This window comes from Sphaerodactylus townsendi, linkage group LG01 (assembly GCF_021028975.2).
Source record: "Sphaerodactylus townsendi isolate TG3544 linkage group LG01, MPM_Stown_v2.3, whole genome shotgun sequence".
NCBI lineage: Eukaryota > Metazoa > Chordata > Lepidosauria > Squamata > Sphaerodactylidae > Sphaerodactylus > Sphaerodactylus townsendi.
In genome coordinates this window covers 83654068-83676330 of record NC_059425.1, presented here as the reverse complement: position 1 = coordinate 83676330, position 22263 = coordinate 83654068, and the positions used below count along the sequence as shown (strand labels likewise).

The 22263-nt window shown below is 38.4% G+C and overlaps 1 protein-coding gene across 1 annotated transcript in view; it reads left to right on the top strand.

The window, feature by feature from the left end:
• The window catches only part of RYR2 (ryanodine receptor 2), a 464284-nt gene that overhangs the window by 365478 nt on the left and 76543 nt on the right, over positions 1-22263 (top strand). Inside the window, exons 76-81 of the mRNA XM_048485659.1 lie at positions 2302-2414; positions 3896-3992; positions 4481-4584; positions 6669-6720; positions 6911-6964; positions 12729-12752. Of these exons, the coding sequence (XP_048341616.1) occupies positions 2302-2414; positions 3896-3992; positions 4481-4584; positions 6669-6720; positions 6911-6964; positions 12729-12752 (444 nt within the window). The remainder of the gene's footprint in view (positions 1-2301; positions 2415-3895; positions 3993-4480; positions 4585-6668; positions 6721-6910; positions 6965-12728; positions 12753-22263) is intronic.

Below are 22263 nucleotides of genomic sequence, written 5' to 3'. Positions count from 1 at the left end.
AACTAAAGTCCGCAAAGAGCATTCACACATAATTCCCCTGTTTTTCCAAATGCGTCAAAGCAGTGTGGAGACTAATGGCAATGGCGTCCTCCGTAGATCTGTTTGTCCGATATGCGAACTGATGTTTATCAAATCTATCTGGAAGGCAAGAACTAATATGCTTATGGACCAGTTTTCCAAAACACTCCATGATGATGGGGGTGAGTGCCACTGGTCTATAATCCTGAAGATTGTCAGCAGGAAATCTCTTTGGTAGTGGAACAATGATGGCAGCCTTCAAACAAGATGGAATGGTGGACTGGGATAAAGATTGATTAAAGATCCCAGTAAAAATACCAGCCAGTTGGTTAGCACATTCCTTTAACACCTGACCGGGAATACCATCCGGTCCAGCCGCCTTCCTTGGATTCACAGCCCTCAAAACTTGCCTCACCTCATGTTCCTCCACGGTGAGGTGTGAGCTACAATCACCTAGTGGCTGTGTGTCATCACCTTCTGATAGACCTGTTTCAAAGCGGGCAAAAAAGTGATTTAGCTCCTCTGCCAGAGAAGCATCCCCATCTATAGGAATGTCATTGTTTGGTTTATGGTTGGTAATTTGTTGTATTCCCTGCCACACTTGCCTCATGTTGTTATTATTAAAATAATCCTCAATTTTTCTCTTATAACTCATCTTGGCTTGTCGAATACCTTTCTTGAGACTGGTTCTCTATTAATGAAATTAATAGATGGAATAGTTATGGTCAGATTTCAGAGGGTTTGCCCTCCAATGTTTGTTTTGATATGACTATCTCATGACGTCCTTTGGGGCCCTTTGGGGATTGGGCGGTATATTAAATCAAATAAATAATAATAATAATAATAATAATAATAATAATAATAATAATAATAATAATAATAATAATAATAATAATAATGTGCCATAGAATCAATATTCTACTTCATCCATCTCTCTGTCCATGACAGCCACCTGCTCACTTTACCTAGTACCAGAATGTCAGTAATGAAGGAAATTGAATGGTGGTGTTACCAGTGAAGGGCCACCATGATTCTCTCTCCATCATCAGTATTATTTCCTGCTAAATACTCTCCATAAATGACTTCAACCAATTTTCCATTAGTTGCTTTAATGTGTCATATTTCATGGGCTAATTTTTTAATGCAGTTGAGATATTGTGGGTGTTAATCACATACAGCCTAGGGAATGTGCATTTGAATATTTCTTGCCCAATTATAGATCTGCAAAATACCTTATCACTATCTGGAATTATATCTGGATTTTTTTTTTTGGAATACTGATGTTTGGGTCCTGAAAAATGCTGGGTATTTTGGGGAGTTTTCAGAGTCAGTATTTTAAGGCTCATAGGCCTTTTTAAAATTCAATGTTATAGTTCTGGTTAAGCCTGTAATGGTATCCTTTGCTTAAGTTGGCTTGGCTTGGATTTTTTGGTTTGACATGGGTTGTGTTGGCCTTGTTGGTGCTGCTTGCAGTTAGAGACTTGTGGCCAATAATTGTTCTTGTGTATTTGGCTATTGGCTTCTTTGCTCAGGAAAAACCATCGTTTTTTTCTTTCCCATTGCCAATAGTGGAGACAGATTTTCCCATTGTCAATAGTGGAGACAGACTTTTTCAGGGGCCTATAGAATTAGGCCCAATTTTCTTGAAATGGAGGAGGGGGTCCTTTAATGTCAGTTACTTGAAAAGCAATCACTCCAGCATTGTGGAAAATGTCCCTTATAAAGCATAATGGACTTGAAAAATTTTGGAATTCCAGCAGAAACCTAATCCAAATTCTGAAATGGTATGGGAAACTGAATAACCTGGAATAACAGTATAAACCCCCCTTTTTAAGTGCACATCCCTAGTATGGCCTGAGGATTTGCATTAGCACAGGCATACCAGTGTGGACAATTTCTTGATTTGCTTAGTTCTTGAGGCGGTTTTCGATCATATTTTTATTCCTTGAGGTCACACATTTCATAAATATATTTGATAAAAAACCTGTTGCATATTTCAAGCATAATATTAAATCTTGTTCTTGTACTGAGCAAAATAGACCTTTTCCTTGCATGGTCAAGAGCAATGCAATTCAAAGGGGGCAGCTTCAGCATGCTGGGGACAGTGCAGTAATGATGCACCTAAGCTGCCCCCTAAGTGGTTTGTTGCATTGTGGGCAGCTCTGGAATGGCAAAGCAAAATATCAGTTGGCAGATCTAGAACAGCAGTACAGCAGCACCAGTGTGAAGGGGGTGGTGCAGTCTATAAGAGATAGTTCATTTCCATTTCCATTTGCTCTACAGGTTGAACATCCTCAGAGGTCAAAGAAAGCTGTATGGCATAAACTTCTGTCCAAACAAAGAAAACGAGCTGTAGTAGCTTGCTTCAGAATGGCACCACTGTACAATCTTCCACGGTATGTGTGATCTCATGAAAGAGAAGGTATAATAATGAATAGGATTGCACTCTCAGGGTTCCACTGAACAAAAATTCAGCACAGAACTTCAATCCAATGCATACCTCTGAGTAAGTTCCATTGAACTCCTTGGGACTTACCACTGGCTACACATCCATAGGATCAGGCTATCCATCCTATTGAAATCAGCATGACTTGAATTTCAACCTGTTCTGAAATGCTACCTTCAAATATTGAAGTTAACATGCAGAGAGAGAGATGTATTGAAGCTAAAGTGTGTATGTATAAGAACGGTAAACAGTTTAGTCTGGAGATGAGAAAGAATGTAAAGTTCATAAGCTCTCTAGAAGAGTCTCAGGAAAAAAAAATATAATTGGTTTTAACACTGGCATATTTAATGTATGACCATGCAACAACAGCTTGATTTTACACTATTTAAAAGACACAGTGAAAGGCAATGGAACTCTGAAGGCAAACATCAGTGCTGTCAAAAGGCAGCCTAGGCTTTTGCCACCTGACTCACATGGGTTCTTGAGATTAAGTGGACACAAAGCAGACTAAATAATTTTTTTTAAAGTTTTATTTTTAAAAAGTAAAAAAAGTCAACGTGAAAAGTCTTTCAGCATGAATAACATCTGCATAAATAGCAGAAAATTATCTGAAACAAGATAGGATAAAGCATTCACAAATATGCAAATATAAGCATATTCCTTAGAATCCATTTAGCGTTGGCCTTAATTTCTTCCAGCACGCATAAGTCAAAGAGAAGTTACAGCATTTCAGGTAGGTTCTGAATAGAATAGCAACTCTAGCCCCATAGTAAGTTTTTTATAAGGATTCATCAGTCATTGTCAGGTGAATCTAATTCAACCAATTAGAGCCCAATTTAAGTGGAACTTTTCCAGAGCCAAGCTTCTGGTCATACTTACACATCAGGCAATTAGTGACTTGGGCCAGCCTGGCACAGATAATCACAACATCTCCTTAATGTTTTGAGAGACTGAGATGGATAACTAATATTCCCTGCTCGTTCTCACAACATCAAACAGGTGAAACAGAATCTAATTAGGACAGGACCTTCCAATTAAAGGAGATAGAAAATTTTTTACAGGCCTGTTTTAAAATGGTTCCCTTTCACAACCTTAGCAACTTGACCAAAGTTCTGACAGTGATTGAATTTCTTGACAAGTGCCATTCTTCTTGTATTTGAGACAGTAAGAAGAATTGAAAGCTCTACAAAATGGAAAGGGCAGTTGCCCGATACCAACATGAAATAGAGAGTTGTTTGAGGATCTGCATTCTAATACTATTTCTTACAAATGGCAGTATAAGCAAGTCTTGATGTCAGGAATGCCCAGTCTAGAGGATAAGGTTTCACTGACAGCTCTGAGTATGAAACGGAAGCATAAAAGTTGTATGTATTTGGAATTTGTCTTTATGAACTTTAGAATGAAATAAAAACAGAAATGTTTTTTTTTTAGGCATCGAGCTGTCAATCTTTTTCTTCAGGGATACGAAAAGTCCTGGGTTGAAACAGAAGATCACTACTTCGAAGATACATTGATAGAAGATTTAGCAGTAGGTTTGGAGTTCATAGACTTCAGAATGGTAGTTTGTTTTGGGTAACTGCAGCTTATAATCAAAAAGACTCACAAAATGATATAATAAGTGGAAATTTACATGGCTGCTTCTGCAGTGGTTTCATTTTCATTTTGCACTAGGCAACAAAGATACTTAAGGAGAGTGCGAGAGAATTATCAGAATTGTCAGCCCTGCCTCTTTCTAGTTCAGGAGGCAAACTTGTCCAAGGACAGCCAAAATCCTACAGCCCATAGCAGACACAGAACCCTGTCTTCAGTCTTATAGTAGCATTGCTGTAAAGATTGAGACAAGATGATTTATAGCTGTTAATTCATCCAGCAAGGAAGTTGGTCCTTAGCAACAATGGCATGCTGATAGCACATTTAGGCTCCAAGGTTGTAACGCTATGCCCTAGTGTGATTCTATATGTTTATTATATGTCAAGTAACCTTATCTATTGTGATTCTGTGATCTCTTTTCTATAGAAGCCTGGAGAAGAACCACCAGATGATGATGAATGTACTAAAAGAGTTGATCCATTGCATCAACTTATTTTACTATTCAGTCGAACAGCATTAACTGAAAAATGGTGAGGGAGATATTTTAAAATATGAGTTAACTGTTTTCTCTCAAAATCTTAGTTTATAGACCATCATGCTGTTACTGGCCTAACAGGGGTAAGGACTTTATAAAAGGGAATCTCCACCAGCTGCTAAGAGTGTAACAGCACACGTCGGGTTTTAAAGGTAGCAAAGGGAAATGAGCACTCAGGTTGGTAGTGAGAGGGGGCCAGGAGGGATCTTTTAGACTGTATAATACGGGGAAGGAATTCTGGCAATGAATATTCCACAGAGTAACGCAAGAGTCCAAATTGAGTTTTAAATATTTATATGGTTTTGGTTCAAAAACACACACATACAGTAAGGCACAAGTGCACATACATTCAAGATCTAGTATATAAAAAGATTTGAAATATAGATGGGAGGATAGAGAGGGAATTGGGAATTGCAGGGTGATACATTACCTAACGATTTCACAGAAGTAGTCGAAGTAGAAGGCAGGGATTCTACGCCAGCACAGAAACCTGGTGAAGGACGATATTGTGTCTCAAAACTGACCAGACCAAGGGAGGTACAGGTTAGTAATGAGCAAGGTGTTGCAGGTGAGCTAGGTTTTCATAGGGTAGATCGTACCTTGGCGGGAAAAGGAACCAATCACATTAAGTTTCATTTCTGCACATCTGTGCTGGGTTAGGGGGTGCTGATAAGAACATAAGAACATAAGAACTAGCCTGCTGGATCAGACCAGAGTCCATCTAGTCCAGCATTCTGCTACTCGCAGTGGCCCACCAGGTGCCTTTGGGAGCTCACATGCAGACTGTGAAAGCTATGGCCTTCTGCTGCTGCTGCTGCTCCTGAGCACCTGGTCTGCTAAGGCATTTGCAATCTCAGATCAAGGAGGATCAAGATTGGTAGCCATAGATTGACTTTTCCTCCATAAATCTGTCCAAGCCCTTTTTAAAGCTATCCAGGTTAGTGGCCATCACCACCTCCTGTGGCAGCATATTCCAAACACCAATCACACGTTGCGTGAAGAAGTGTTTCCTTTTATTAGTTCTAATTTTTCCCCCCAGCATTTTCAATGAATGCCCCCTGGTTCTAGTATTGTGAGAAAGAGAGAAAAATTTCTCTCTGTCAACATTTTCTACCCCATGCATAATTTTATAGACTTCAATCATATCCCCCCTCAGACGTCTCCTCTCCAAACTAAAGAGTCCCAAACGCTGCAGCCTCTCCTCATAAGGAAGGTGCTCCAATCCTTCAATCATCCTCGTTGCCCTTCTCTGCACTTTTTCTATCTCTTCGATATCCTTTTTGAGATGTGGAGACCAGAACTGAACACAGTACTCCAAGTGCGGTCGCACCACTGCTTTATATAAGGGCATGACAGAAGAGATAGAAAAAGTGCAAAAACTGATCTTGATGAGTCAGCTCACCTATTGCTAACCCCGTGACAATAGGGCCAAAATTGCATTGTCAGTCTAAATGAGGAGCTGCTGTAAGGCTTCCATGCAGATTAACCTTTTAAGGTTACTGCCCAAGATATTCCGATTTTAGCTGAGACCTTTGGACCAGGACAAGGCAAGGGGTTTAGGAGAATCATTCCAAAGGAGGGAAATGCAGTGAAGTAATTATTTGTTGCTGACCTGGGTGGGCGGAGTAAATGCAGTATCTGATAGCAAGGTGGCTTTCCATATCCTTTGTCTTTAACAGTATCTCTTAGCAAGGTGTGGTAATCAAGCATGCAAACCAAATGAGACCTCCAGGTTGTGCTTGGAGTAACTCATTCTTATACTTCAGCTTTTGTTAAAGCAACTTTGACCTCTGGCTTGCTATTAAGTGACCATGCTGCTACCTACACAAAGAGGAGTGCTTTGACTACTGGCTTTTGGCCAATATGTTTCTAAAGCAAAATAAATATAAATAATATTCTGGGGATGTCAGGGGCCATAACAATGCTCTCTCAGTACTTGGTGACTGGTGGTAGAGACTCAGTCCCAGCTGACCAAGGAACAAACTTTCAATGTGTATCCTCACTGATTTTTTTTATTTGACACAGAATATTACTTTCATAACAATGGTAACCCTTTCTTCTTTCTTTTCTACATCACAGTAAACTGGAGGAAGATTACCTTTATATGGCTTATGCTGATATTATGGCAAAGGTAATTTTCTCATTTAAATTAAAAAATAAGATGAAAGGATTTCATAATTTTGCAAGTCAATATCCACATGTATAAGCTATGTACATCTTTTATTTCTTAAAAAAAAACACTGTGAGAGAGTTTACCTTCAAAACAAATGCATTGGGCTTTCAAGACTTTTTGTGAATGTTTTTGTTTTTCATGATTTCAGAGCTGTCATGATGAAGAAGATGATGAAGGTGAAGAAGAGGTGAAGAGTTTTGAAGTAAGATGGTTACCCTGCCCTTTCTCTGTTACAGATTAGACTTTATTTCATAGCTTCTCACTAACTAGTGTTTTTATTTTGAGGTTTCCTCTGTTTGATTAGTATAAGCCTAAATAAACTAAACCAAACAGATCAAACTAAACAGATCAAAACTCCAATCATATAATTATACTAAATGCCAAGCCTAATTAAGTTATTTTATATGGCTTCCAAAATATGCTTCAGTGAGGACTTTGATGAATGAATGTCCATGGAAATATTCTATGTCATTATGGCCACTATGCAAAAGTTGTCAGTAAACAAACCAATCATTTTTTTTCTGCCCTTGCTCTTCAAAAGTAGGATACAAATATTGGATAGTGTTCTCTGTTGATCTTAAAAATCATTTATGTATATTAGGGGAGATTTGCTATCGGGTTTATTGGACCCAATTTATTAACAATTTCATAGATCAAGAAGAGTACAATAAATGTATGGAACAGTCCTTAGAGATGACAAGTGATACAGATCTGGGTCATGGGTACTGTCTGTTTCTGGTGTTTCTGCAGTTTACTTGTTGACCCCAGATACCTACAATAATCCACCTATTGTCAAGGGAAATGGAAATTATTCTTCTTAGTTCACATTGCTCACCAAGTTCCATCAGCATCAAGGTGCAGTATGGCTAGATAATTGATAAACAGTGAAACAGTGAGGTTTGTGGTGTTGTCATAACTGATTTGATTTCCAAATCTCTGCTTGATATTGCCCTGTGACCAGTGGTGGGATTCAGCAGTTTTGCACCACTTTGGCAGAACCGGTTGTTAAGATGGTACTTGTAAACAACCAGTTTTTAAATTATTTGAATCCTACCAGCGGAACCAGTTGTTAAGTTTTTTCAATCTCACCACTGCCTGTGACCAATATATACTTGTCCAGTAGGATCACGTCAGGACAGACACTATTGATATCACTCTAATAAATATGGTCAATTTGATAATCCACATCACACTGATGAAGCTTCATTGCCCGGAAAGAATGAAACCTTTTAGCCTTCTACTTTTCTATTTCATTAATGCTAACTCCTCCATAAGGCTGTATAAGAGATCTGAAGTCTGTGACCATTATAAACTTGTTGTGTCATAGGTGAGTTAGTCTGCTGAAATCAAAATAGTTGTTGTCCCCAGATACATCAAATCTATTGGTATTTTTCAATTAGAAAGCTTTCTGATACTGCAGTTACCATATGCAATGTTTGGAGAAATGTAGCAGTGAGATATAATTTAAAAACTATAGTGGATGGGCAGCCCAATCCAGATTGTGGGGTGGGGTGGGGAGGAATGGCCCTAGGAAGTGGCTAAGGGGTACCACTGCCTGTGGAGGGAACAAATACATCAGCATCTGACCACCCTCCTGTTCTGTGATGGGCAAACCTGTTTGGTTTTTTTGCCAAACACACACACACACACTTGCACACAGAGTCTGTATATAATCTATAAGTAGTGGGACAAAAATAAATACATTTAAAAACTTCCTGTTTAAGGCAGTGTACTGCCTTGTACAATCAAATTGTATATGGTTTCTGCACTGAAGGAATTCTAGTACACCCGCAATTGCACTTGATCTTCTATGATCAGAAGAATTCTCTGGGTGATAAATAAAGAATCCCTTTGCAGGGCATGCAAATGATCATGAGAAGCAATAAAATTAGGAGATCCTCACTTTCTTGTAGAGCAGTTGTATGAGACTGATGACCTAGATGAGTTGCTTCTTGTTTACTGAGCTGTGAATCTCTACTGCCTAGCATTGTTCATTAGGCCTGTGGTTCAGGCAAGTGAAGAGAAAGCTATTTACCCAGCCCCAAACCTTAGTAGTACAGCATAGCATTTTTATTTATTCCCCATATTGTGCAGGCAGAATGGTCAACTTTGAGTTGGGAAATTCCTGGGATTATAGGGGTGAGCCTGAGGAAGGGAGGTTTCAGGGAGAGGAGGGAACTCAGCAGAATATAATGCCATAGAGTTCACCCTCCAAAGCAGCCATTTTCTGCAGAGGAACTGATCTCTGTAAACTGCAGATCAGTTGTAATTCCAGGGGATCTTCATTCTCCACCCAAAGGTTAGTCAGATACATCTTACATGCACATTCACCTTAATGGCTCCCGGTACACCAGTACCTGTATCTTAAAATAAATTCACCAAAACTTTTATGTGTGAGGCTAAATTATTCAACTTTTATCACTCAAAAATTGCCCAAACATGGGCTAACTAAACATCATTAAAAAATTAGTCCCAATATCTGGCTCACAATAAAGAATTATACCAAATGGCTAAACATGAGCATTGTAGGCTGTCCTACAAATTAAGAAACATGATATGTAATAAAGATAAAATAAAAATGTAATAAAAATGTAATAAAAATGTTTGCTAAAGTCCTAGAGTCGCATACCAAGACTCTGGTGTATACTCTGCTCTGGTCTAAGCTGCAAAGACATTTCTGAGTCCATGTTTGGGCAATTCTTAGAGTGATAAAAATTGAATAATTTAGATTTACCCATGAAAACTTTGGGGAATTTATTTAAAGATACAGGTATTGGTATATTGGGAGCCATTAAAGTACATGTGCATGTAAGTTGCATGTATATATTTGACTGATTTGTGGACACCTACTCAACCTCATAGTATGGGTAGATTCATCCACCTGGAGGCTGGAAACCTTATTATAGGGGTACTGTAATTTTACTGCAACTTACAGAATGCTAAAAAGCCAGTATGATTTCATGTGCATTTTCAGTGAAAAACTCCTTGGTGTGTACAATTAATGGTGCGGGAGGAAATATGTTTCCTACAGTTCTAACTGATCTCATACCTTGAGTAGGCTGATTTTGTATCAGATTGTTTGAGTGAAATTTCCGCATTTCTTCCTAACTTTAATTTACAAAACAATATTTTCCCATGTACTTAGAAATCTTATCATCTGTGTGTTCCTGTTTCTGTGCTGGGTTTTGAGCACAAGACTACCAGGTTCCCTAGCAGAAGGAATGATGATAATGGTAGCATTTTAAAAATGTTGATCACTATGAAAAAGTAATTATATCTTTGGGCAGTCATTGATTACATATTGTGGGAAAATAAGCATGAAGCCTTTCCCTCACTAGTTACAGAGGAACTATGTGGGGATGTGAAAAAATATATTAATTACTTTCCAAGCAACTTTGATATAGAACTGCTGTTTTATTGTCTCTCCTTGCCTGCCCTGTCTTTGCTGTTCACTGTTACTCTTCACTGTTGCCCATTAATTCCATGCTATTTATTACTACTTTGTTTTCATCCAATACTTTATTTCAGTTGTGTAAACTTAATGAAAACTCTCACATTTTTAAAATTACTTTACCCAGAAAGTGTTTAAGAATGGTGGTATTTGTATAATTAGAATGTTAAGGATGACCTGAGCATGTAATAGAATGAGCTAACCATGAGGCAAAGAGTTCAGTGATTTGACAGGTTTTACCCAGTATCTGTCACTGAGGGTTTTTTTCTTGTATATAATGGTTGAAGTAAAACCCAGTTTAGCCCAGGTCCAGCAGAGCTTGAGAACTAAGCAGAATCAGTCACAGTGAGTAGTTAGATGAGAGACTTCTAAGAAAGATTAGTGCTTCTATACAGAGGAAGACATCAGCAAACTACCTCTGCTCATCTCTTGTCTGGAATTCCCCATGAATGGGGTCTCCTTGTGTTGGTTGCAGATTGACAGCACTTCGTAATTTATAAATGGTTGAAACACATGATTTTATTTTCTGCAGCACATAGGTAAATAAACAAGAAGTTTGGATCATAAGGTTAAGTGAATTTTTCATGTCCCATTTTATTTTTCAATAAAATTATTGGCGAGAGCAGGCAATGAACTAATTCCACAGGTTATAAGAATAGGATACATTCTTCCTTGCAGTCCTCTGTGCTGTCATATACATTGGATCTATGCCTATGTAAAATTAGCTTTGGGACATTTTAAAGCTTTCAGCCTGGGAACCCTTCCTTCTTAAGGGGTCATCTTGAATGACTGCAAATATCTTAGGGAGTAAGGACCTATTTCCTCAATTCTATGTGCCTTGTTAGCTGCATTTGGTGTAACAAGGCCATTAGTTATTGGGCTTTCTGTCCTTGTCTTCTGTCTCCTTTTCTTTCTTTTCTCCAGCTTTCCTTCTTCTTTGGAACATAGGAATGCAAGAACAGATGGCCTGGGTTATACTAGTGGTTCATTTATTCCAGGGGTCTTCAAACTGTGGCCCTCCAGATGTTCATGGACTACAATTCCCATCAGCCCCTGCCAGCATGGCCAAGTGGTAGGGCTCATGGGAATTGTAGTCAATGAACATCTGGAGGGCCATAGTTTGAAGACCCCTGATTTATTCTAACAACCTGTTCCCCACAGTAGCTGACCCAGATGCCAAGAATACCAAAACCTCCCACTGATGTTGCATCCTATAATCAATTAACATTCAGAATTATACTCCCTCTGAATATGGAGGTCTCATTAATTACCATTGGTGGGCCTTGACACATTTTCTAACTTCCTGTTAAAGTCACTTAAGTTAGTGACCATCATTATTTCAGTGAATTCTACAAGTTAAATAAATAAATATGCATTTTCTTTTGTCTGTCCCAAATCTAATACTCATTGACTTAATTGAGTGTCCCTGAGCTCTAGTGACATGGAAGGGGAAGAAAAGTTCTTTTTGCCTCATTTTATAAACCTCTATTATGTTTTCCTTAAAGTTGCCTTTTCTCTAAACGGAAAAGCCCCCAACTCCTTAGCTTTCCTTTGTGTAAAAGGTTCTTCAACAGCTTAATCATTTTACTTGCCATTTTCCAGTTCCATGAGGGATGGCTTCATAAGGTGACGGACAGGGATTAGTTTGTGTGCTTCTCACTCATCTGGCCTTGATCTCTCAAGACCTTGAAAAATCTGTTAGCACCATGCTGCCTTCATCGTCATACCATGTTGTCCATGCCAGCTGTGGTTTGTCCTGCTATTACAATTGACTAAACAAGCACTGTGTGTCACAGGCTGCTCCAAGTACAGGTTCTTCACCCCCAAAGCCTTGTTGAGAGACCTGTCTGTTTATAGATCTACAGTGTGGACTCTACCATCCAGTTTTCTGAATTATTATGCCCCAAACATCTGGTTTCCAAACAGACATGTGCTTCGATCAAATGGTGTTACATAGTCTGTTCCTATGAGGATACAGCTCCCTCTTTCAGATATGTCAACTTGCCCATCTCCCTTATGTGTGACAGCACAAAGATCATGAAGAAGAAATTGGTTTCTTACTTGTAGCTTACTTCTCCTAGTGGCTATGTCACACAACTTACTGACATTTTCCACTGCAGTGGCTCATAGGTATTTCATGAAAGCAGTTAAGAAGGAAATGAGGAAGGTTCTTGTTCCATCTCAGATAGCATGTGCACTCACTTGGCACTGTCCCTTCAGTAGAAATAGGGAGCAGAAGCACCTGAGCTGAAGCTCTAGAATGTTGCAAAGCTAGATTTGTGCAGATTCAGACCTCAGATCTCTTATCCATCCACCAGTGTCAGGTAAGCAACTTGCTTATTATCTAATTTGTTTCAGTGTTTGTTTGTAAAGTTGCAATAAGGGCTATATGGAAACCAGTATTTTTAAAAGGAAATACAATTTAGAATATGCATTTGGATATTCAATTGTCATCAGAGTATTTTGGACACTTTTCTTATTGCTGTTTCACTTCTTATCCTCACCTTTCCTTAAGGTCACAGGATCCCAACGCAGCAAGGTAAAATAATATGTGTGTGTATATATGTGGGTCTAATATTGTTACACTTAGTTTTGTTAGACCCCACATCTTGGAGAAGTTTACTGAGGATTGTTTTTAAAAATTTCAGAGACTTTTTAGTTTCAAGAGCAATATATTTTCTTTTATGAACAAACGCTGTTCTCCCCATGATTTTAGTCACTGCTAATCAAGCTTCGAAGCTTTCATTATATATGGTGTAAAAACATGCTAAGCTAAACGAATTAATGTATTCATTTAGTTTTTATAATTTTAATACTATCTGTGGATTATGTAATGACTGTTACATAAAATGCAGATTATGATAGTGAAAATTGAGTAATACAAACCATTTCTATTTCAAGTAAATTGTAGCCTATATGGTTGCTTACTAGTATAGTGGTATCATATGTTCAAATGATATGCTGTGATTAGGTTTACAACCACAGACCTTACTATTTATACTGAGACAGGTCAAATTCATTAAAATAATTTACTATGACTTCATAATCTCCAACTATCCTTTTTAACCAGCAATAGCCCCCTACTTCCTGGTCCCCACTGTTGGTAAAATAGTACTACCCTTGGTTGTTGTTTTTCTGTTTTGCTCTTTGAAAAAGGCTTTTTTATGATTTTGTTGCTATGTGCACATGCAAGTTAGGAATGCATGTTCTTCTTCAAATTTGAATTTGGATCATTCTTCTACAAGTATTATATTAATTTTACACTCTTTTTGACATCATTAGCTTTCTGATTTTTCAAATAGACAAAAAAAGCCCCACCCCCTATCCCACTTCTGTAAATTATTATGAATGGACAGCTATTCTCCATTATTTTAATTTCCCTCCTTCTGCAAACTAGAAAAAAAGGAGTGTTAACCTCTCCCTGAAATGGGATTTAAAAGGATACTTCTTTGTTATGGTATAGTATAGGTGCTGGTTAATATTACTGCAAATGAAATTATAGGTGCTGGTTAATATTACTGTAATCACTACTTCTTACCTAGAAACAAAACTAGGATGCTTTTCTTTTCTACAGAAATCAATCTATTTCATTACAGTCACCAGATATCTTAAATTGACCAACATGACCTGATTAAATTCATCAATGTGACTAAAGTTGATTTCAGTCAGCAGTTACAGAAGTTATTGTTCTTTCTTATCTTGCCTAGACAGGCATGCATCTCTCCTCTTCCTTTAGTTGGCAGGGGTCACCTTCTCTAAGCCCCCCAAAGTGAGGACTCATGGGTTAGGATAGAAGGACTATGTCAGTCTCCACTGGTGTGTGATACTGATGGGGCAAAGTGAGGCTACACCCCTATCAGCGGACATTGGGAGGGACTGGCACTATCTATCAGGGCTGTAACTGCAGCAGCATGCAGGAGTTCAGCTTCTAAGTAACCAGTGGAACACAGCAGAAGCATGTGGTGAACATGTCACTTGCTAGCACAGGATACTACTAGCCACTCGGAAACGATATACCTGTACAGTGCTTGCATATTAGCATTTCATCATAATACAAATTTTGTGAGAGAAAGAATGCTAGGGCATTTAACTTAACACTAAACATAAATTAACAGTTGTAATACAGACAAATTTTCTTTAAAATTTAGGAGTAATTGTTCATTAATTCTGTCTTTGTCTGGATGACTCTCACAAACAAAAAGAAACACAAATCCAACCTATAAAATAAACAAAGAATCGAAGGGTTGAAAAAAGCTGTGGGAATATTAAAAACTTAAGTATATACAAAATATTTTTATTATACTGTACTCACAAGAATTATACTAAAAACATTTATGTTTATTTTATTTATATGTTCTATTTGATAAACCACTCTATCCCTGAAGGGCTCAGAGTGGTGTACAGGTCAGACAGAACAAAAAAGTACAAATACAAAAAACAAATCAAATAACCCCATTAAAATCAGTTATTACAATAAAATCAGTAGCAGCAATACAGTACAACCCATTTATAATTTGATGGATGGTGTCTGGTCCTAAGCCCTGGGAGGGGACCAGCAGACTGTTGAAGATGGAGACAGATGATAAATAGGGCATCAGGAGGGGTGGTGATTCAGCAGCCAGCCCCCCCCCAAAAAGCCCGGTGGAACAGCTCAGTTTTGCAGGCCCTGCAGAACTCACCAAGGTCCCACAGAACCCTAACAGCTGGAGAAAGAGCATTCCACCAGGCAGGGGCCAAAGTCATAAAAGCCCTGGCCCAGGTGGAGGCCAGCCACATCATAGAGGGGTGGGGGACCACCAGCAAATTTGCTTCTGCCGAACGGAGAGGTCGAGTCGGGACACAAGGGGTAAGGGGGTCTCATAGGTATGAGGGCCTCAGGCCATGTTTAAAATTTAAATTTAAAATTATGGAATTTTTTAAAATTACCATTTAAAATCATGGAAATTCAATGGAAATATAAATCTAGGGCCATTTCTGCACGGCGGCAGAAACAGCTCTCCACCAGCATAATTCATGCAGGTAGATGCAAGAGAATGTTTGCACGATCTTGTGCAGGCAGCACCAAGGCTGCTGTGACCCACAGAGACAGCTCCACATGGAGCCACCAATGGGTTGTCCCATTCATCTACCTCTCCTTCCTGCACAGCTCTGGATGGCTGGAGGGACATGTCCATGCTGCCCTCTGACCTTTGGGGGTTGAAGAGCAGCATGGGTGTGTTCCTCCAGCCATCTAGAGCTGCACAGGGAGGAGAGATAGGTGAACAGGAATGGAGGGGCCAAAAGCAGTGCCTTCATGCCAGTGCACTTCGCACTGCGTCGGCACAAAAACAATGCTTTTGAAAAACTCGCCCAGGGAGCGAGTTTCAAAAGCAGCATTTTCACACTGATTGGGGTGGGGTGAGCACAGCTGTGCAAACCCAGCTGTGTAAACAGCACCCTAGGGATGGTGTTTTTACCATCCCTAGGGTGCTGTTTTCTGCCTGTGCGGAAACAGCCTTAGAGTTGTATCTCCAATAATTTAAAACAAACACATAATAATGGCACACAAACTTTTAAAAATGTTGATCCGATAGCACATAAGCTGTTGCCCAGATTGACCTGATGTGGTTTGACCCAAAGGTCTTCTCTACTGTGTATGCCAGTTCTTATTTGACTCAGTACTGACATACACATAGACTGTGAAATTTGATCTGGTGTAGACAGGTTGATAGTACTCTGACCCTGCTTAAAACCGGTTTAGTTATTTCTGCTCTAATAATGTAATGTATGATTTGTAATTTTGTATGTGTGTATCTATACCTTTATAAGTTTTGACCTCTGAATAAGACCTTTGGGTCAAAATGCTTCAGGACAGTCTTGGCAACAGCTTATGTGTTATCAGATCAATTACCTAAAAATCCCCATATTGTATTGCTAGAATTTGTGCAAAATATAATTGTAATCTAAGGCTATGTTAACATAAGGCTATGTTAACATATGGCTATGTTAACATATGTTAACATAATAAAAACCGGTGCCTAAAAACGGGTAGGTTGCCAAAAACCTTTCTATCAAGGAATGGATTAAGACAGTCTGGACTAACAAGCTGTAAAATTGGCTAAGTTAACAGAATGTACACATTTAAAGAATGGAAAATAGTCTAAAGTGATATTTTGTATTACTTGGATGGCATTTGTACAACTTTGGTAATCCATTCTTAACTTGAAGATTGATGTTTATAATAGTTTTTCTTTCCTTTACAACTTGCCATTTCAGATGTTGAGCCTTCTGTTCTATTTCACTGTGATTTGATAGATAGATTTCAACTTTTACTCTTGTTCACTCTTCATCATAGCAGTATAATAAATGTATAGAATGAGTGTTGTGGGTTTTCCGGGCTGTGTGGCCATGGTCTGGTAGATCTTGTTCCTAATGTTTCACCTGCATCTGTGGCTGGCATATTCAGAAGTGTACACACTTGTTACACACTGGACACAGCGGGTAACAGACTTCTCTCTGTGAAACACCTCTGAAGATGCCAGCCACAGATGAAAGCAAAACATTAGGAACAAGATCTATCAGACCATGGCCACACAGCCCGGAAAACCCACAACAACTAGTTGAATCTGGCCGTGAAAGCCGTTGACAATACATTGTATAGAATGAGTTTATATATTTATAATTATCAATTCATTTTTATGAACTATCAGATATTCTATTTTGATTTTTTCACCTCTCAGTTAAAATATTTATTTCATGTTGGTTCCATCTGTGCATTCTTTACTTCACCCTATACTTGGTTCTGATGACTGCGTCTTCTTCAAAAATAGGGCTTTTGGAGCTTTGTAGTGGTATTTAAGATGATGATAACAAAACCCCTTTCCATGGGGAAAAATTCTCCTTATCTTTAGCGCAGTATTTGGCTCTCTTTGAGGCATCCCTGTGTATGATCAATTCCTAAACTCTTTTTTTTTTCTTGGTGCGATGAAAGTACATTTATTCTCCAAAGGAAAAATATAGCATTTTTCTCCCAAGGTTTTTCTCCATGATTTCTAAAATAAAGGGCTGACTGGAATTACGTTATCTACTTCTGCATTAAAATTGTCATGCTCTTTCTGATATGCTTCATATTTACAAATCAAGAGTGTATAAGAATCAGGATCTCTTAGTGGCTAAGGCATAATTACTCTGTGAGAAAAACTGTGTTATTATGCCATGCTGGATCAGACTAATATGCCTATAGTCCAAAATAGTTTGCAAGAATTTCAGCAACCAGGAGGCATTAGGTGAATCACCAGAAGGTGGCCTACCCTCAACCTTTGGCCTGCCCCTCATCTAAAGCACCTGTAACTTGACTGAATCTTTTAAAAGCTTAAGAAACTGTAGTAAGTTTATATAGTAAAAATAGCTGGAAAAATGTAGTAACATTCCTTTTTTTGTCTAATACCATGTACAAACTTAGTACAGTAAAATACAGTTTTATATTTCTGTCATCTGAACTCCTTGTGTATGGGAGGATAAAGTTTTTAGTTCACTTTTATACTGCAGCCTCACTGTGGCCCTTTCCTCACAGGCCAAAAACTCAGGTGAGAGGTGGGTTACTAGAACCCCACCCCACATCCCGACCCGTGGACAGCCAGTCGTGTGAATGGGGTGCGCACCGTTTGCATGGCAGCATGTCTCTTTCTCTCTTCCCAGCTGCCTTTCCTTCCCTGCCTGCCTGCGAAGTGCAGCTGTGACCGCCAAGTCCATGGAATGGCCCATTTCCCCTCCCCAGCTCTGCAGAAGGGAGCCGGGGCGGGGAGAGAATCGTGATTTGAGATTCATTTGTGTTAATGTGCCTCACAGCCCCGGTCATTCACTTGGGCTGCAGCTGTAAGGCGCATTAACACAAAAGAATCGCAGATAACATGATTACCAAATAACCCGCACTTCTACCATGTGAAGTTCCCACCCAACATGGGTTTTATCCCTATGATAGAAGAATATGTGACACCATAATACATTCTTTTGGTTTCTCTAAATATGTAAATGTCTACAGCAAAGCTTTTACTGCCTTACATTCCTCATATTTTACATTTTTAAAAAGATAATAATTAATTTAGGGAGCAATCATAAGCAGGTAAACCCTGAACTAAGTTGAATTTTATTCAGTGGGACTTAATCCCAGAAAAGTGTTTTAAGGATTGAAGTCTTAATCATTTGGCCTCCAAATATGTCAATTTCTTGAACTGCTTCATATTCTCAGTACCTTTTTCAAAGTGATGTACTCTATCTTACTTATATATGCAGAATCTAAAATTCTGGGCATCTCTTAACCAAGTTTACTATTATACATTGTTATTAGTCAATAATGTTTTTAGCATTATGATCACTGAATTAATTTTGATATTTGCAAACAGTCTGTGAGTCAGAAAGGCCAATTCTAGATATTCTCGATTTTGGAACATCCAAAGGGGCAAACTTTCATTCTCCCTTATTCTGTAAAACTCTTCATGAGGTGGAAGAAATGTCTGTCCATTTTCAGAGGGAAGCTAGAGCAACTTGAAAGGCAAATTGAAACAGTTAAGGGCAAGTAAAGCAGTAGTAATAGATAAAAAAAAATATCTTTGCCAGATGCCCCTTATGAAAGCAAGCAATATGACTACTACGTTATCTTTCAAGGAAGGGAACTCATTGCCTTAAGGTAACTCATTACTTTTTTAACAGAGGCTAGTACAAATAAATTAGGGCTTAATAACCTATGTTGCATTAAAAACACTTTTTTTAGTACTCAATAATAACAACTTCATGAGAAATAATTCTCCAACACGTAGGCATATTAATAAGTGTGCTGAGATGAGGTCGTTTTTGTTTATTTATTTGAAGATAGTTTCTAGTTTTCATTCTTCATCTTTTTTAGTTTTAATTGTTTTGAGTATTCAGAATATAGTCAGATAGATTAAATTTTTGTATAGACTTATTTTTTATCATCATGGTTAAACTACAGTGGTTAAACTACAGTGAGGCAGTCTGACTTGAAGGATTTTAATGTGATCCTACACAGGTATAGTTTTGTAACCTTGTATTAACCACCTTAGGGGGCTCAAAAAGGAGGTCTGTTTCTGCCCCGCCAAGGGAGAGAGAGAGCCTGCACCGGCATTAATCATGCCGACATTTGCCCAAAAGGCCCCATGGGATGCGCAGCTGTTGGAGCAGGCTCCGCACAGCTGCATATTCCCCTCCCTGGCTCCAAATGCCTCCTTACCTCCTGGCAGCTGTCGCTCTGCTGTCACTCTGAGGAGGCCAGGGGACACACCTCCATGGCCAGAGCGAAGGCTGCAGCTACAGAGGCCAGGGGGCATGTCTCCTGGCCTCCTCGGAGCGACAGCAGAGCGACAGCTGCCAGCAGGAGGTAAGGAGGCATTTGGGGCCAGGGAGGGGAATACGCCGGCTTCCACCCACTGCCGTTCGCATGGCAGCGGATGGAAGCTAGCGTTTGCAGGAAAAGTCGCTTCCCGCGCGAGTTTTGAAAACACCATTTTGGTGGACACAGAGCGCTGCTGCATCGATTTGGCAGCGGTGCCTGTATGAAAGGTCCCTGCCAAAATGGTGTTTTACCGGGCTGATGCCGTTACTTTCAGCCCATGCGGAAACCGCCGAGGATATAGATATTCTAAAATAATCTCTGGATTTGGCATTCGTCCCTTTTCTTATCTGTAACCCATACTCTCAAGAATACCTTTTGTGTGCTGAAACCCTGTGTTTTGCTACAGAGGTTTTTGCCCTTTATTGAAACTGGTATAAATTATTTTAGTTGTATCCAGGCTGTGGTCTGCTACCACTTCTTTTTCCTTCTTTCTATACTATCATATACAAGTGATTGGAATTAGAACTTTTTGCCCTCTACCTCACTTTTGGTTACTTTGATCACTAGCTTGGCAGCAGTGTCCCTCAGCCACCTCAGCTGGTGCTCATTCCAGTGAGCCAAGCTTTCTCCTAGATCTCCCTCTCCAGCATTCTGTAGTTATTTGTTTGGTCTTACTTTGATCATTGCAGTGTTTTTGATCTCTCAGGTATTTGCTGATGCCCAGGTTTACACTAAAGATTGGCTCCCATATAATTTCTGAACATGTACCACCACCATCCCAGATTGTGGGGGATTATAACAGACAGATGTATTTGGATATCAGTTCCTATTGAGACAAACTGAAGTCATTTGCCTTGCAAAATGCAGAATGAAAAAGCTTTTATACATTCAGTCATTTCCTTACAGTTTTATATGGAATCCAAAACTCATCACAATCAGTAGGTCTTTTGCTTTTTGCAGTGTACTAGATAACAGGGAAAACCATATTTATTATTTTGTGTTTTTAGTTCAGAGAACTTTAGAAAGCAGATAAAATATAAATTAAGCAGAAAGAATATTGAAATGTAAATAATGGGACATCCTATGTTTTTATTTGTTTTAGATCCTGTATTCTGCTTTTTATTTAAACAATTTTAATAAAAATATATTTTAAAGAAAATATTTTGACCAATTTCTGGTTGCAGTGCATGTTTTCAGAGCATGTAGACTGACTCCCAGAAACAAGTGTTCATTGTTTGTAGGAAGAGGAACAGTTCCCCTACATGGGTTGGGCTCAAGAGATGTGAATAACCTAATATTTGATAAAATATGCTGCTAATAATTTGCTTGAGTTCTCAGATTTCTAGCATATTTTTTGCCTCACGCAGTACTGATGAATGGTCCATATCTTTGGTGTCAACCCACTTCAGATGAAAGGGGAGCGGCTTCCTATTCTTATTTTTTTCCTTCCATTTCCTTTACTAATAAAATGGCAAACGTAGATATGTATATTTACAATGGAAATGAAAGAAAAAGATTGTTGGGTCTAAAAAATGAAACAAAAAATTAAAATTTTCCATTTTCAACAACTTTTGAAGCACAAAAAGATTGTATTGCAGCTTCATTGAAACTGTGTTGTAATGATGTTTTGGTGATGTGTGGTTCTGCTTGTGTTTCTCTCCTTATTGGAAGAGGTTTAAACAAGAAGTCAAACTTTTGCAAATCACTCTGGTGGCAAAGTGGTACAATACTATTTCCCCACATGCTTCACTTTTGTTATTTAAGAGCATTTAGATATAGAAAATGTGAATACTAGTGTGAAAGAAGTTTATAATACATCTATACTGTGATTTTTAAAGCAAAACTTAAGAAACAAATTTCTGGCTGCAACTAGAATTTTCTGAAAACATAAGTTCAGTACTTAATAGGTTTCCCTTTAATTGATTTGAAGCATTTTCTGCCTTTATAGGATTATATGTAAAAATAATATCCAACAATCCTTCATTTTTTAAACCTCTTTCATCTTCTAGTGTTTTCTTTCTGTACTTGGATGGAATGTTTTTATCAGCAAAACTGTCAATTTGGCTACTTCTGCTGCCAATACTTTTAGGTCATATGTAATTTTGCTGCTGTGATTTTGGATGTGATGCTACTTAATGTGTCATGTTCCATTTACTTGGACCTTTGGATGGACCCTCTATTATAGGGCTCTATGCAACTTTCACGGCTCTGCTGTCATTTTAAATTTTCTGCCAGTCTGTCACTGACTACATGAAAATTAAGATATCTGCTGTGCCTTGATTTATTTTGCTTTATAGTCCTTTAAGGTTTTAAGCAGTAGCTTAAGTAATAGCTTTCATAGTTTACTTATAGTCAAGACTATAAAATATGAAGGTGAAATATGATATATCTACTTATTTAAAATTGGAATTTCCTTAAATTTTGTGTCTTATTAAATACAATCTTGGATGTACAGTATCTTCTTCTGTTGTATAATGACAGTTTCCTAGTACCTTGAGCTGAGCAATATTAACTGACTCTCATGCTAAAAAAAGTAATGAAATCTGTTGCAATGAAATAGGATAAAGTATAAGTTTAATGCATACAGAGTGTGCATAGCAGAAACTAGGAATTCTATCCTTATTTTAAACTGAGAAGAAGTCATTTCTGAAAAACTTTGCACTAAGTATCCATTAGAATAAATAGAAAGTTGAAAACATATGGACTTGAGGAAAAGAAATAG